The sequence below is a fragment of the Canis lupus genome, chromosome 2, assembly GCF_048164855.1.
Source record: "Canis lupus baileyi chromosome 2, mCanLup2.hap1, whole genome shotgun sequence".
Taxonomy (NCBI): Eukaryota; Metazoa; Chordata; class Mammalia; order Carnivora; family Canidae; genus Canis; species Canis lupus.
In genome coordinates, this window is record NC_132839.1 from 55,999,065 (window position 1) to 56,016,110 (window position 17,046).

The window sequence follows — 17,046 nt, forward strand, 5'->3', positions numbered from 1 at the left end:
GGTGTACACACCGTGGTCTTGTCGGCCAGAAGCTTCTCAATGACCTCGATCAGCTGGTCCTTCTGGTCAGAATCCAGACTGAAGGAGAAACAGTGAAAAGGAATTTGCCCCTCGCCCCATCTCCCACCTTCCCAATATCTGCCCAAGCTGTGCCCACCTCCCACACCCCAACCCCATTGGTGAAGAGGTGTGAGCTGCCACCACCACTGTCCTCCATCTCTGTCAGTTCCCCAAACCGTCTCAAAGCATCCCAAGGATAAAAGAAAAAGGGCGATTTGCAAGACCTGGGAGGGGTCAGGGGTGCTGGGGACTTGAGAACCGCTCCCAGAGGAGTGAACGGCTGGATTGGGGCGTACCTGTAGAGTTTAGGGATGGCATGAGCTGCTGTTTTCCGTACATAGGGTGACATGTCCGAGGCAGCTTCCTTGATGGCCAGCATCATGATGGGCACTATGATGGGCACCCGGATGCTAGACAGGACACGGAGGGCACTAGCCCGGATCAGCTGGTTGGGGTCCTAAGAGAAGAGGTGGAGGCAGAGCCCTGAGAGAACACAGTGCACTGATAGGAAAGGCTACACCTCTGGAACCCACTGTTCCTGGCTACCTCCCCAACTCCCTGAATGATGGGCCAGTGCTAGTACCTGGGGGGTACTACTTGAGGGAACTGGCTCTTGGTCCCCGCTGCAGAAATCTGATACCTGAACAGTTGTGGCAATGGGTTGCTTCACTTTCAGGAAGAGTAAAAATCTTCTAGAATACCTGAAGTTCCTGAAACACCTCCTGGTCCTCGAGTGGGATTTGGGGGGGGGGGGGGATTTGTATTTATGCCAGAGCTGACTGCCAGCAAATGTAAACTGGCCTTCTTTCCAGGGTTCACCTTTAACGCTCCTTTTCAAAAAAAAAAAAAAAAAAAAAAAAAACGCTCCTTTTCCCCAGCAACTTCCCAAAAGTTGCTCTTCTTCTTTTCCTCCAGTGTTTAAAATACATAGGTGCACAGGTCCCTCCTCTTTGCTCCTGCTGCATCCAGTACACACCTGGGAAGAGCCTTTAGTATACTGCAATCATGGCAGCAGCACTACTGTAAATTGCTGTGAATTTTAGAGAATGGTGGACAATGGGAGAGGTTTTGGAACACTAAATGGCAGATGTCTCCCTGAGGTTCTAAAACAGAAAAAGAGAAGATCCACGAAATGACAGGGGACGATAATGGTAATCCCTGTCAAAATTCTAGAACTGATTTTTAAACACATGGTTTAGAAGCACTTATTTAAAAAGCAGGAGTCTGTATTTTCTCAGTCAAATCATGTCATATCTCACTGCTCTAGCCTATTTTTTTCCTTTTTATTTGGAAATGAATATGGATTCACAAGAAGTTACTAAAAAAACACATTTTTCTTTTTGATAGAGTAACTAGGCTGGTCGATATTAACACTGTGTATTTCGATTTCAGCAAGGCATCCCTGGGTTAGGGTTAGGGTTAGCATTTCCTGGCTTGCCTTTTTTATTTTTATTTTTTTTAAGATTTTTAATTTATTTATTCATGAGAGACACAGAGAGAGGCAGAGGGAGAAGCAGGCTCTATGCGGGGAGCCCAATGCAGGACTCAATCCCAGGACCCGGGGATCATGCCCTGAGCCAAAAGCAGATAGATGCTCAACCACTGAGACACCCAGGCGTCCCCTGGCTTGCCATTTTTTGATGCAGGCTTTTTGTTTCACTGAATATGTAAGTATTTTAAGAGCAGAATTCCTGTCTATTTTGTTTCTGTATCTCTACAGCCCTTTGCCCGTGAAGGGTGTTAAGAAATTTCTCTGCTATTGAAAAAGATCCTTTCTAACAAGATAAGAAAATGCCAGCTGACTGTATAATTAGGTGAATCCACAACTTGGTAAAACATTGTACTTGGGGAAGGTTTATTAACTGATAACCTTGGAACTCACAGTCTGTTGCCCTGGTCTGTACAGCTTATGAATATCTTGGAGGAAGATGCAAGAGGACAAAAATGAAGATTTAGAATTGCCCTGAATTGGACGCTGTGCTAAACCAATAAAATGAAATGTAATGGGATGTCATATGGGATTCAGGGGACCAACTGCATAAAGACAGTATGTAGGGAGACCTAGATTATCTGACTGCCCACTGGAGGTTTGTCTGAATTGAGCCAAACACAGTAGTGGGCTGCTGAGAAACCAAACCTAGTCTCAGCCTGGATCAATAAGAAGGGAGAGTCCTTGATGGAAATGAATGGTTCTAATGTACAGGAGAGCCCAGAGTCATTAACAACAGCAGAAAGATGGGGATCCCTGGGTGGCTCAGCAGTTTAGCATCTGCCTTGGGCTCAAGGAGTGATCCTGGGGTCCCAGGATCGAGTCCTGCATCGGGCTCCCTGCATGGAGCCTGCTTCTCCCTCTGCCTGTGTCTCTGCCTCTTTCTCTTTCTTTGTGTCTCTCAAAAATAAATAAAATCCTTAAAAAAAAAAAAACAACAACAGCAGAAAGAAAATGAGTTTTAGAGGAACACATATATCATGTGATACCATTTACAAAACAATATTATATGTTATTTAGGAATGCATAAATAAATAGTAAGACAGTAAATGTATGCACATGAACGATAAACAGGAGAAGAGACATAAGGGGCTTTGGCTATTGATAAATTTTTCATTTCTTATGCGTGGCATATAGATATTCATTATACTATTCTTTGTGCCTTTTGTGAGTTTGAAATAAATTTTTAAAAATGTAGCTATGGAGGTTTTGAGACAATAAAATGGTTTCATTTTTTAATTTTTTTTAAGATTTTTATTTATTCATGAGAGACACAGAGAGAGGCAGAGACATAGGCAGAGGGAGAAGCAGGCTCCCTGCAGGGAGCCCGATGTGGGACTCGATCCCAGGACCCTGGGATCACGACCTGAGCCAAAGGCAGACACTCAACCACTGAGCCACCCAGGCGTCCCACAATATAATGGTTTTAAAAGAAATTGTAGTTGTCCTAAGTTGGAGCAAATTGCCTTATGAAGGAGTGACATCTCTGTCACTGGAGATGGCCTGTTGGATATGTTCTAGAGCAAAGGTTGGAACATTATGGTCCTCAGGCCAAATCTGTCTTCTGCCTTTTTTATTAATTAAAATTTAGGGACACCTGGCTGGCTCAGCAGTTAAGCGCCTGCCTCAGCTCAGGGCATGATCCTAGAGTCCCGGGATCGAATCCCACATCAGGCTCCCTGTATGGGGCCTGCTTTTCCCTCTGCCTGTGTCTCTGCCTCTCTCTCTCTCTGTCTCTCATGAATAAATAAATAAAATCTTTTAAAAAAACTTATTGGAACCCAGCCATGCCCACTCATTGACAGGTTCTTACACACTTCAAGGGCAAAGTTGAGTGGTTGCAGGGTTGAAGCTATCTGGCCTACACAGTCTAAATTACTGCCTGACAGTATACAGAAAAAGTTTGCTAACCACTCTTCTTGAGAATCCTTGCACTGAGTGGACTAAGGAGGCTTTGGGTAAATGTAGAACTTGCCTATGCAAAAATCCTAGAATAGTTCTTCTAAGAGGATTTAACCCTGATTCAAATAAAAAGATCACTTGCCAATCTAGATAGATCGATCCTCTGGTTTTGTCTTTAAGAATTTACCTTGCACAATGTGTGGCCGGGGATACCCAGGTACTGCTGGCTGACTAAATGTAAATGCAAGTGCCCTTGCTCGCTGCCCTGCCTGAGAGGCAGACCCTGTCAGGCCCTCCTGCTGGCCACAGCACAGTGACCTAGGGCTGGGCCCGGATCTGGGCAGTCAGTCCTCAGGCTGCTCAGCAACCTACTGAACCAGCTGATCACGAAAAGCTGAGCTAGACCTTTCAGAGATGCTCTCACAGGAATGTGAGCTACATGTGCAGAAAGACTAGGGGAGTTAATGGTTGTCATCTGAGCTGAAAATGCTGCTGTGGAGAGAGAACAGAATGGCGTTCAGAGATACTGGCTTCTGTCTCCTTGACATATACCGACCAGGAAAGCATGCTGTGGAGACCATCACACATGCATGTCATATGCAAAACACAAGTGGAGAATATTCAGTTTACATAGTATGAGGGGATTTAGCACCCACTCCATTCTAAAGGATTTGAATCTTCCCACTGCTCTTTCCTTTAGGTGATTGATTGATTGATTTTTCTAAAGAAGGGGAAAAGGTGGGGAGGGACACAGGGAGAGGAAGAGAGGGAATCCCAAGCAGGCTCCTGCCTGAGTGCAGGGCCTGACATGGGGCTCCATCTCTCAAGACATCATGACCTGAGCCGAAATTAAGAGTCATATGCTTAACCAACTGAGCCACCCAGGTGCCCCTCGGTGATTTCAATTTCTACCTGCCTCAAAGAGCCTGTCAGGACAACAGACGTGAGCCAGCCTTTAAAAGCAGGTGTTTTGCATACACCAGGACATCTAAGACAAGTCAGCTACTTCTGGTGCTAAACAGAACGGTCATCATGGGCGCCTAGGTGGCATGGTGGGTTAAGCCTCGGGGCTCTTGGTTCCTGCTCAGGTGATAACTTCAGGGTCCTGGAATCGAGCCCTGCCCTCGGCTCCATGCTTGGTGCATAGTCTGCTTGAGATTGTCTCTCCCTCTCTAAAAAATAATTTTTTTAAAAAGAAGGAAGAAGAATGATCACCTAGAGCTTGTTTCAGCTCTAGAGGAATAATTGTGTTGAACTCACTGGAAGTGGACAGTCATTTGTTTATGGCATCTGCGCTGACCTCTGAACCCACCCCGGAGTCTGAGGCAGCTCTCCTACAGGGTAAACTCTGTTGCTTTCCTGTCGGTAGAGCTCATTTGTGTTCAGTAAGCCCTTCTGTCCTCCGTAACAAGTCACAGGTGAAAAGGTTCCAAACTCATTGTTCTCCACAAAAACCCAGCCCAGGCCCACCTGCCAGCACCCAGGCTCTGACACACAGAGCTGAGGAGCCCAGGTCAGCCGTGGCCCTCACAGTCCTGTCCTAAGGAAGCTAGCTTTTGCCTGGTTATGGACCCCGGATCCTTCACACCAGTGCGACTGGGAGGGACCCCAGGGCTCTCTACTTCCAGGGCTTTAACTGGTTCACATTTGAGGCAACCATCATCCTGAGCATCTCAGAGGAGGGGCTGCACGCTCTCAGGGCACCCACTCTGCATCTCAACCCCCTACTGAGCCAGCCTCCACCGTCCGAGGGTCCCTTTGGCCCTTCTCTCTGACGCTGACCCTCCCCATTCTCGGCAGGTAGGAAAGGCCAGAGCTGCTTCCTTCAGGCACCAGCCTCTCCCTGGCCTCCTTCTACATGGCATCCACAACCCCAGGTGCCAGGGAGGCAAACCGAAACCTCTGACCTTTAGGCCACGTTGGAAGGTGGAGATAGACAGCAGGGCCAGGTCTTGTTGCTCTTCGGCATAACGTACCAGGTACACATAGACAAGCTTCTTCACCTGGGGAGAGCAGGTTTCTCAGCAGGACTGGTGCCCCCCACCCTGTGATATGCCATCACCTGGCCGGCTGTGATCACACAGGCAAATTCCCCCAGTGGGGGGCAGCATCCCTACTGTGCCCTGGGGCCTCCACTCGGACCCACATCTAATTCAGGGACATATCCTGAACCAAGAACATTCCGAGCAAGTCAGGCCCCCAGGGGCTGGATCCTTCCCTTCCTCACCCCAACCGGCCGGAGTTGATTCCCGATGGAGGTGAGCATGAGAGATCCATCACTGGGTGGTGCTCACCTCTATGTTCTTGCAGGCCACATTTTTCACCACAGCGGGAAACAGGTCTGAGGCATTCTTTCCCCGGGCGATCATCTGGGTGGTGGGAAGGAGAAAGGAAGGGGCCCACACTCATTAGGGGAAAGTCCACAGGACACAAGGAGAGCAGCTCTTTGATTCCTACCCACCACCCACCCTGCCCTGAGGACCCCTTTCCCACTCACAGCCACAATCCTCTTCATGGCCTCCAGCTTGAGGGAATCCTTGTTGGTATCCAGCATCTCCTTCAGGTCATCATGCCTGGGGGTGCACAGGAGGTCAGGGGAGGCCACGAGAGTGGGGGTGGGGGTATCCATCAAGAGGATAGAAAGAAGCGACATGGGTAGGGGACTTGGGGTCAGAGAAACGTGGGCCAGGGTGTGGTGCAGGTTGAGCTGGGTGCCCCTGAAAAAAGCTCTGTTGAAGTCCTAACCTCCAGGACCCCAGGGACCCTTTTTGGAAACAGACTTGCTACAGTTGTCATTAGTTAGGATGAATGGTTGACACAGTATTCCTGGTATCCTCATAAGAAGACAGCCGTGTGAAGAGAGAGACATGGAAATAATGCCATGTGAAGCCAGAGGATTGGTGTGATCCATCTACAAGTCAAGGAGCACCAAAGATCGCCAGCACCGGAAGCTACAAAGTGATGAGCACAGATCCCCTACAAGTTTCAGAGGGAGCATGGCCCTGCTGACACCTTGATTTTGGACTTCTAGCCTCGGGATCTGTGAGACAATACATGTGTTGTTCTAAACCACCCGCTCTGTGGCACTTCTTTCTAGCACCCCAGGAAATCTATACAGCCGGGGACCTAGAGCCAGAAGAAGAAAGGTTTGGGGTGGGAAAGGTATGGACCCTGCCCAGAAAATGGCCAGTTGGATAGACGGGAAGGATCTGGAGCTGGTATCCAAACAGAAACAGGATACCCTTAGCCCACCCCAGGTGTGTCCTGAGCCCCGACTCCACAGACTGATCTAACCCCAGGGACTGGATGGGTCCCAGAGCTCCAGAAATCTACTGAAATGGCTTCACAGCAAAAGCCAGAGCTGTCCCTTAACATTCAACAGTGATTTCAGGCAGTTATAAAAACCTCATGGGGGAAATAAATGAAGATTTGGATAAATAACCCCTTGCACGTGGCTGAAGGGAATAGAGGTAGTCCTCAGGCCAATACATAAATTTCATGCAATGCCCCTTGCAAGTTCAATGAAGGCATTTTGTCAAACATCCTGAAGTGGCAGCAAAATTTGCCCGGAGAAATCTAAAAATAATGAATAGGTTAAGAACTCCAAAGAATAGTCTGGGGAAAGAAGAGAACAATGAATAAATGACAGAATTCATCCTCCTGGAATTCCAAACACAAATCAACACAGCAATGACAAAACTGCATGGTACCAAGCTAACAACAGAAAGTCAAAGGTCATAGGGGGCAATTTTTTTTTTTCCCATAAATGAATCTAAAGTGATACATTAGGAACAACTCACCAATGGAAGGAAGAACCTTTCCTTCCCATATATAAATGCTGTTGGGACAACTGCTATGCAGCAAAGAATTTAACTTGTACACATGTCTCTAACCAAAATAAACCCCACATTTTTTTAAAATAATGAAATGATTTTTAAATACGGAAGAGGAAAGGGAAATTCTTATTTTCAAGGTCATAAAATTATCAGTAACCAGATGGCTAAGGTTTAATTTTTTAAAACTTTTGTATATGAAACTAAATTTAAGATAAAAAAACAAATATGGCAACTGTATTTGTTGGCTAGGTCTGCTATAACAAAGTACCACAGACTGTGTGGGCTTAAACAACCTAAATTTATTTTCTCAAAATTTTAGAGGCTAGAAGTCTGAGATGGTGGTAGTGGGCATGGGCAGTGGCCTCTTCTGAGGCCTCTCTCCTTGGCTTATAGATGGTGGTCTTCCTGTGTCTGCGCATGGTCTTCCCACTGTGTCTCCCTGTGTCCAAATTTCCTCTTTTTTAGTTTAAGATTTTTTTCATGAGAGACACACAGAGAGGCAGAGACACAGGCAGAAGGAGAATCAGGCTCCATGCAGGGAGCCCAATGTGGAACTCGATCCCAGGATCTTGGGATCACGACCTGAGCCGAAGGCAGATACTCGACCACTGAGCCACCCAGGTGCCCCCAAATTTCCTCTTCTTATAAGGTCACCAATCAGAATGGGTTAGGGCTCTCATGACCTCATTTTAAATTTTTTTTTTTTTTTTTTTTTAATGATAGTCACACAGAGAGAGAGAGAGAGAGAGGCAAAGACATAGGCAGAGGGAGAAGCAGGCTCCATGCATCGGGAGCCCGACGTGGGATTCGATCCCGGGTCTCCAGGATCGCGCCCTGGGCCAAAGGCAGGCGCCAAACTGCTGCGCCCCCCAGGGATCCCTCATGACCTCATTTTAACATAATCACCTCTTTAAAGACCCCTGCCCCAAATATAGTCATATTCTGAGGTACCAGGGGTTAGGACTTCAACATAGGAATTTGAAGGGGACACAATACAGCCTATAAAGCAACAGAAAGGAAAATATTTGGGATATGGCAAACAAAAATTTAATATTCAAAATAAAGCATTAAGGCGCCTGGTTGCTCAACGGTTCAGCATCTGTTCAGGTTGTGATTCTGGGGTCCTGGGATTGAGTCCTGAATCGGGCTCCCTGAATGTCGCCTGCTTCTCCCTCTGCCTATGTCGCTACCTCTCTCTGTCTCTCATGAATAAATACATAAAATCTTAAACAAACAAACAAAAACAAAATAAAGCACCAATATAGATTTAAGGTCTATATCCAGCTTTCATTGTAAGGGCTGCTGCAAGCATATCCACACCTGTTAGTCCCTCCAAGGAGACATAGCCCTGAGCTATTGCTCTCCTTTCAAAGAGTGGAGCATAGTCTGGTAGTCCTCAGTCATGTGCCCTTGTGCAGTGAACAACCTGCCTGACCATACTCAGAGGTCTAGGGGTAGGTGGTCAAAGAAGTGAACCTGTGAATAGACTCATGGAAAAAATGCTTCTATACACAGCCAAGACAGCTGTGGGACAACTGATGTGCTCATGTGTTGCCAAAACGGTTCCAAGATGTGGTGATCAGTGTGTGCAGAGTCCTGCACAATTCTCTCATCTTCCAGATAATAAGCCACAGCTTTTGAGCCAGGCAGGAGAACCCAGCCTAGAAAGGTTATCACTAACAGTAGAAATTAAAAAGCAATGACAACCCATTAAAAAAAAAAAAAAAAGCAATGACATATTTAGAGACAGCAGAATGTCAGAAATTGAAGCGAATAGCGACAGCAGGGATGAGCAGGACAACAGTCACAGACAGGCCAGGGTGGCCGTGCTGCCGGTGCTGAGAGGCAAGTCAGCGACAAAGGCCGAGAGGAAGGGAAGAAGCCAACGTGATGCATGGGCTGCCTTCTGCACAGATGCCCAAGTGCCTAACGCACACTCAGAAGGGACAGAAGCAGAGCTAAGCTATGGATGATCCAAGGGTTTTAGAAAGGGTCTTTCCTGAACAGATTTTTTGGTGGAAAGCAGGATAGAAAGCTAATGTCTTCCAGGACACAGAAGACCTGCTAGTCATCACAGAAGGCAGAAGAATGTCCAGCCCCAGCCATGCTCATCTAAACGCCCCCAGATCAGAGGATCTTCTCACTCTCCCAAACACAGGCCAGGTGGTCCACTCCTGCAGGCTGAGCTCAAGCCCACGGGGTACAGGAGGCCCAGACGGTGCAGCTGAGCATGGGCACCATTAGGGCTGTGGGAGGATAAACGCTGGGCACCCCGGTCCCCGAGTATGAGTGCAGGCCGCTGAACTGCCACATTCCACCATATGGACAGCTCACAGCACACATCCCACAAATACCCACACATCCCAATACCCCCTCCATGCTCCAGCACCATCCACACGTACCACAGGCACACCTGCACCCCACAGACACGACTGTACCCCTCACAGACACATCTGTACCCCAGACATCCCCACATCCCCCCCACAGACACATCTGTACCCCAGACATATCCACACCCCCAGATATACCCACAACCCACAGACCACCTGGACCCCAGACATTCTCACACCCAGACACACCTCACACCTACACCCCTAGACATACCCATACCCCCACACCTCCACCCCATAGATATATCCACACATCCCCAGACACACCTGTACCCCCAGACACACACAATTCATACATAAACTCATACACACCCACGACCCTTGGAGAAACACACAATCACAGACACATACACCACATGTTCAGACACTTCTCACAGAAACTCTACACACATATACCCACATATGCATTAACACATACCTCACACCCACATCCCTAGACCCCCACAAACACACACATTCCCACAAGACTTCTCCATTCCCCCCCACACCCCCATCTGGATGTGCACATCCCACCCAATGCACCCCCACACCCAAGCCCCTCCACAACACACACCACGTACACATACACCCTCTCGACAAAACTGTCACTCTGGCCTCATTCCCCAGTGTCCAGTCAACTCCTATTTGAGATGCTGGAAGATGAATTTAGGCTTCTAGGATCAAACACAGGCAGCCTCATGGACCCTCCGGCCTCCTCCTGAGGGGTGGGCCTGGGTGACCTGACTGGGAGCAGCTGGAGTTTGCCTGGGTGTTCTCTAAAGCAGACTTCCTCACCCGGAGTGTCCTCACCACTCCTAGAAATGCCACAGGCCCCTGTCAAATGCACCACCCCTGGGGCCGTGCTGCAGCACCCATACTACTCCCACCCTCCCGGCCTGGTGCAAATACTCCAGGCCCTGGAGGCTCCAGCCGGCCAAGGAGAATTGAGGGAGGGGAGGGCCTGTGGGTACATGGCACAGGGAGCCAGGCAGGACTGTCAAATGCCCATGAGCAGACATCAGCCCCCTCCTGGGATGTGACCACCCCCGGGCCGTCATCTTGTGTGCCCGAGAGGGAGAGGGAGCGAGGGATGCACAGCAAGGCTCCGAAGCCATGAAACATTAGCCTCTGTGGTCAGATCCCCTTACACCGCACTCTCTCTGCCCTGACCCCTGGCCTGACCTGGCCGAGGAACTCTCCAGGGGGTGGCCAGAGCCACCCAGACACTGAGGCCAGACGTGCTCACCTCCTTGATATACACCTTCCTCCCTCTCCTCACCACCAAATCCCAACCCATTAGAAGTGGGGGTGGGCTGCCCAAACTCTGCATCTTAGCCTGTCTCCAAACCTCACCCAGAGCCCACTGCAGCCGGGACCTGGGAGGGGGAAGGTCCAGGTGGAACCATAACACTATCCCCCCCTGCCAGAGCTGCCCGAGTTATGTTCATCGCCTCATACACTCAGCCCCCACACTGCACCCCTGATGCCCCCACCCACCTAGACCTCCTCCTGGGGAGGTGGAGTTTGAGCTAGAGCAGCAGCTGTCCACCCTTCCTGGCATGGGGGTGAGGGGCCCTGGGAGTTCCTCTGTACCTTAGCGGCTGGCTCTGGCTCTGGCCAGGCTCCGGGCCAGGCCCTTCCAGGGACGCCTCCGGGATTGTGTCTTCCTCGGGGGCCTGCAGCCACCGGAGCTCCTCAGGCTGCAGGGCCTGGTACCAGGGTGGGGGCCCGCCTTCAGGGGCCAGCACAGGGCTGGCAGCCTCCTGGTCAGCTGCGCCAGCCCCTCTGCCCCCTGGCCTCACCACAGCCCCCGGGAGCTGCAGGAATCGCTGCATGGGGCACCGGGTCCTGCTCTGAGATGAGACTGAGCCAACCAGGGAGCCAGGGACGCCTGTCCCTGTCCTAGACGGTCCGCCCCCGAAACTCAGAAACCAGACACTGGCAGGGAAGGAGGCTCTGGTTTCCTTTTCGTGGCTCAGAGATAGGACTCCAGATGGGGAGGACGGCAGGGACTGGGGAGTAAACCACCCCTATTTCTGGCCTGTGGGCCAGGGGAGCTGATCCAGACAGAGGTGAGGGATGCCCTCCTCACTCCCACTCTCCTGCCACATCTGGACCCCTGCCTCCCCAGAACTGCTCTTCCTCAGAAACCCTGTACACCCCCTTCCCACTCTGACCCGAACCCGGAGCCAGGTCCTTGATTCCTTCCTTCCTTCTCAGTATTCTCTGGTCTCTACTTCCTCCCCACCTGGCCCAGCCCCCCAGCCCGTCCCTCTAGCTGCTCTCTCTCTCATACCTAAGGCCCTCCCATCCTTGCTGCCCCTACCCTGCCAGGAGTAGTTGGCTTTATTCGCTGGATTTCAGACCTGCTCAATGTGCCTCAAATCCCCACCCACAGCCTTGCTCTCTGGCTCTGAGAGCTTCACCACCTGTTTCTCATAAAAATGAAAGGCCTCAGATAAAATCCCCTGCAGCTCCCAAACATCTGCGTCTCCTCTCCTGTTCTCCTCCCCGTGGGCAGTGATCCTCCTCAAAGGCAGCTCTGTAGGCTTCCCCTCCCACCACCCAGGGGTCCAGGCCTGCTTCAGTTCCCTTCAGCCTCTCCCACACAACTGGCTCCTTCCCATCAGCAGTTAGACTTGCTCCAGGCTCCCCATACAGATAATAAGCAAAAGTAACAGCAAAAATAAAATAAACCTTCTTGAACTAATTATCTCCAGCTACTCTTTCTCTCTCTCTCTCTCTCTCTCTCTCTCTCTCTCTCTCCCCTTTACAAACTTCTGGAAACCAAATTTCCCATTCACTGTGTTTTATTTATTTATCTCTTATTTGCTCCTTTATTCACTTTAACCTGGTTTGAGACGCTGATAAGAATTTAGGGCTGAGGGGCACCTGGGTGGCTCAGCGGTTGGACATCTGCCTTGGGCTCAGGGCATGATCTGGGGTCCTGGGATGGAGTCCTGCATCGGGATCCCCACAGGGAGCCTGCCTCCCCCTCTGCCTATGTCTCTGCCTCTCTCTGTCTCTCATGAATAAATAAATAAAATCTTAAAAAAAAATAAAGCAGGGATGCCTGGGTGGCTCAGCGGTTGAGCATCTGCCTTTGGCTCAGAGCGTGATGGTGGGGTTGGGGACTGAGTCCCACATCGAGCTCTTTGCAGGGAGCCTGCTTCTCCCTCTGCCTATGTCTCTGCCTCTGTGTGTCTCTCATAAATAAATAAATAAATAAATAAATAAATAAATAAATAAATAAAATATGTTTAAAAAATAAAAAATAAATAAAGCAAACATGGCACAATGTCAACAATGGTTGGATCTAGGTGGAGGGTATGTATGTATTCCTTGTATTATAAAATCAATTTTTCTGTATGTTTAACATTGTTCGTAATAGAATGTTGGGGAAAAATAACCCAGCTCCCCCTCTTCTGACTTCGCCAGACTTGTCCCACAGAACAGGAAGTGGGGAGCAGAACAGGGAGAGGTTGACCGACTCTTTGTCAAGCCAATGGTCGTGATTTCTTTCCCTTGTTTGGGTTGACATTATGGATTGCTGCCTCCTTGAAACCGCATGATGCCTTCAGTTTACTTTTTCTCAGTTACCTTGAAACACTCTTCCACTGCATTCTGGTCATCCCTAATGTCTGTGTCTTTAAAGTTCCTATCTGTGCACCGTCTGTACTCATTTTATATCCCTGGGTTACCTTCACTTCCTTCTGTGGCTTTAATATAATATAATATAATATAATATAATATAATATAATATAATATAATAAATATAATATAATATATTTATTTATATATATATTAAATATATTTATTTAAATATATATATGTTAAGAATCTGTCCTGGAATCCAAATCCTAAAATCTCCTAGCTCCTAGGCTTAAATACCCCCCAGAGTTTACAATCTCAGGCTCTCAAAAGCTGGGCTCCAAATTATTTTCACAAATTTGTTTGTAACATCTTTATTTCCAAACACACTGTAAGGCACTACCATCTATCCAGTTACAAGAAATAGTAATCTGAGTATTATACTTACCTTCTTCCCCCAGTTAATCAGGTCTGTGACTTCTACAGTCTCAAAAGCCCTCAAATCCTCTGCCCCTCTGCCCCCCCCACCATCATGTCCCCTCCCCCAACTTCCACACCACCCCTTGTTTCCTGCTCAAACTAGCACACCCCAATCTCTTCTGCATAATTCAGCCTAGAATCCTAAAATGCAAATCTGTATAACCTGCTCAGAACCCTCATTTCTGGTCACTCCAGAGGATTGCACAACGATTTGGGCCATATCCCACTAGCACCTACAAAGCCTGGCTCTCCATCTCCCCTCTCCCTACCAGTTCTTTGCTCTGCCTAGAACACCCTTCATGCTCCCCTGCCTCTGTTCTCCAGGCCAGGCACCAGCTCCTCGCATCCCTCCCTCTGACTGCTTCCACAGCATGGATTCTTCCTCTGTGCTCCCGTCTAGAGCCACTAGAGGACGAGGACTGAGAATGGTCCTGCATTCACAGTGACTAGGACAAGAATGGACATAGAACCCCCTTAAAATACTGGTTTCATGGGGCGCCTGGGTGGCTCAGTGGTTGAGCATCTGCCTTTGCCTCAGGTCGGGAAGGGGGCTGCAGGCCTACGGAGAGGGCCAGGGTGGGGCCCTCCCCGTGATCCCGGGGTCCTGGGATCGAGTCCCTCATCAAGCTCCTCACAGGGAGCCTGCTTCTCCCTCTGCCCACGTCTCTGCTTCTTTGTGTGTCTCATGAATAAATAAATAAAATATTTTTTAAAAAATGCTGGTTTCAGGATTTACAGATAAAGGAAAGAACCAAAGAATGAGCCAAAGGTGGAGGGCAAGAGTGGGAAGACCTCGTAGGGCGGAACTCCAGGGGCAAAGTGGGAAGCAGGTGTGTGAGCGCCAGCCTGATGGGAGCTGGGGGCCTGAGCGTGGGGCCAGAACCAGGGAAACGATCCGTAGGAGAGGCCCGGCTCGGGAGGCTCGGAGGGCACACGCAGGGCCAGCTTTCCCGGACAGGCCCCAGGCTCAGCTCACCGACGCTGAGCCTCCCCCACGGTCCTCTGGAGCCAGCTCGCCCCGCGTGGAAGGGGCGGGGAAGCTGTCGTGCGAACCCACAGACTGCAGGCACGCCCGGGGCTGGGGGGCCGGGGTCGGGCCCTCCTGGTGGGCCCCGGGGCAGGGCTGGGGCCGCGGGGACGGGCTGGGGACAGGCTGGGGACGGGGGGGGGGGGGGGGGGAGGGGGGTGCAGGGCCCGGGCGCCGCCGGGCGCGGGGAGGGGGAGGGGGAGGGGGAGGGGGAGGGGGAGGGGGCAGGGCGGGCTTCCGGTCCGCGCGGCCGGGCGCTGTCCATGGTGCCGGCGCGCCGCGGGCTCCTCACCGCTTGTAGTCGGAGGAGAAGATGCCGCCGCTCGCCGGGTCGTGGCCGTACTCGGGCTCCCCGGGGCCGGCGGAGCCGCCCTTGTCCTCGCCGTAGGCGGGGGCGGCCGACATGGGGCGGCTGGGGCGGAGGCCGGGGCCGGGGCCGGGGCCGGGGAAGCAGCGCGGGCCGGGCTCCGCGGAGGCCGCAGTCGGCGCGGGCAGAGGCCGAGCGCTGATTTCTCAATCCGGGCCGCGCCGAGAGGCTCTTAAAGGGACCGGCGCGTGCGGAGCGGAGGGCGTGTCCGCGGGGGGCGGGGCTGAGCCTGGGGGGCCGGGCCCGCCCGCAGGCCTCGGAAATCCCCGCCCCCTCCCCCTCCCCGTCGGGAAGCCTCGGTCCAGTAGGACTGGATGCACCTCCGCGCCCCGCCGCTGGACTGGGGGTGGCACAGCCTTCCTGGAGACGCAGAGCGCCCTCCTTCCCCCTCCCGACCACAGGGTCTCGGTGGAAGGGCCTCTAGGGGCTCCGCTCATTCCAGACACAGCCACACACGCTAGCCCACGCAGAGGAAGGAAAGCAGGGGACTGAAGAGGAGGCTGTGTCACAGCGCTGGGGGGCGGTCCTAGAGCGGGAACGAGGCACTGCACCCCGAGACCCACTTCAGAGACCCAGGCCCCTCCGTCTCCCTGCAACATCTTTTCTGCAAAATCTGGGCTCTCTGGTGGTGTTTTGGTTTCTCACCAGGAAGCCGGGGGTGGGGGTGGGGGGTTCCTGAACGCGACAGAATTTAAGGAGGTCTGTCCTAGTGAGGAGCCTACAGCAGGCTGCAGGCAGAGAAACGGAGACTGAATAAAAGCGGCAGTGAGCCCGGAATTCATCTTTGCAAAATAGTTTAATGGCCATTTCTGAGGCCCCGTGCCTATTCAGGAGGGCCTAAGATCACACCTAGTCCATAGCCAAGTTCAAGTCCACCGACACCTAGGAAGGAAGGGAGAGAGGGAAGAAAGAGGCTAGGGTAAGGTCTGGTGTGACAGTCAGGACCCCTGGATCATGTAGGCCCCCAGCTCAGTTCCCAAGGCCAGAAGTACCCCCAAGGAAAGACGGCCTGGATCTAGAAAGTAGTGGCCAGGTTTGGAAAAGGGGTGGGATCTAGTTGGGCGTGAGTTTGGGCGTCGGATTGGATGGCTGGGGTCTCTTCCCTGGGCTTGGAGGAGGAGGTGAAGAGGGCTTGACTTGGTGAGCAGAAGAAGCGGTGAGAAGAAGAGTTTATAGGGCTGAGTCTTAATCTATAGACTAGGATCCCAGTGTCTCCAGAACCAGAATTTGTGGGCCTGGGTGTAAACGGACAGGGCCCAGGAAGATGGCTCCATAGGCAGGTTCCCCTGGGGGAATGGGAATGGAGGGTAACAAGGACCAGGGCAGCGCCTGGGTTTAGAAGTTGGTAGGCTGAAGGAAACAGATGTGGCCAAGATCTGTGAGCTGGGGCCTTCCTGGAGTGGGCCCAAGAGTTTCAGAGAAGTGGAATCTCCACGAGCTGGCAGGCCTAGTTTCCCTCTGGGTGCTTTGGGTCTGCCAGAGTAAAGTGGACCTTGTGTTTGAGGAGCGTGGCCCGGGCTGGGAGGGAAAGTGTGAATTTTGCAGGAGCACACTGGTTAGCGGCATTTGTTAACTGGCTTGGGAGGTGAGGTGAGGTGGTGCAAGGGTAGCTGGGCAGCACTCACCGAGTTAATAGGACCGCTATCTATTTGCAGGGGGTCCGGGATGGGCATGGGGCCCAGCAGACGCAGCGCAAAGTGCACGCAGTTGCTGCGCGTGGGGTGATATGGGGGCGGGTCCGCATCCATTGCCTCCCGCACGCGGTGCTCCAGAGCCACGCGGTCCACGCCGCCACGTCTACGCAGCACACGCCACAGCGAGCGGGAGCGCAGCATTGAGCGCTGCCCCTGTTTGGATACGATGCCTTCATAGGAGCCCAGTAACGGGTGAGGCCCTTGGCCGGCGACATTCCTCCCTGCAGGGGT

The 17,046-nt window shown here is 51.5% G+C and overlaps 2 protein-coding genes across 9 annotated transcripts in view; both read right to left on the minus strand.

The window, feature by feature from the left end:
• Nucleotides 1-15,207, minus strand: part of AP3B2 (adaptor related protein complex 3 subunit beta 2) — a 33,475-nt gene extending 18,268 nt beyond the window's left edge. Inside the window, exons 1-6 of one of the 3 annotated variants that reach the window (XM_072801210.1) lie at nt 15,047-15,207; nt 5,949-6,024; nt 5,746-5,820; nt 5,359-5,454; nt 357-517; nt 12-78 (exon numbers count right to left, since the gene is read on the minus strand). In XM_072801210.1, the coding sequence (XP_072657311.1) occupies nt 12-78; nt 357-517; nt 5,359-5,454; nt 5,746-5,820; nt 5,949-6,024; nt 15,047-15,159 (588 nt within the window). In that variant the 5' untranslated portion in view covers nt 15,160-15,207. Of the gene's footprint in view, nt 1-11; nt 79-356; nt 518-5,358; nt 5,455-5,745; nt 5,821-5,948; nt 6,025-11,249; nt 11,857-15,046 lie in introns of those variants that run through there. The other 2 variants (XM_072801201.1, XM_072801191.1) reach the window with 2 other exon arrangements.
• A 691-nt stretch (nt 15,208-15,898) lies between these two features.
• LOC140618581 (uncharacterized) overlaps nt 15,899-17,046 on the minus strand; it is a 32,528-nt gene continuing 31,380 nt past the window's right edge. For 3 of the 6 annotated variants that reach the window (XM_072801346.1, XM_072801369.1, XM_072801335.1), the window contains exon 6: nt 16,631-17,036. In XM_072801346.1, the coding sequence (XP_072657447.1) occupies nt 16,678-17,036 (359 nt within the window). In that variant the 3' untranslated portion in view covers nt 16,631-16,677. Of the gene's footprint in view, nt 16,004-16,629; nt 17,037-17,046 lie in introns of those variants that run through there. The other 3 variants (XM_072801365.1, XM_072801354.1, XM_072801376.1) reach the window with 2 other exon arrangements.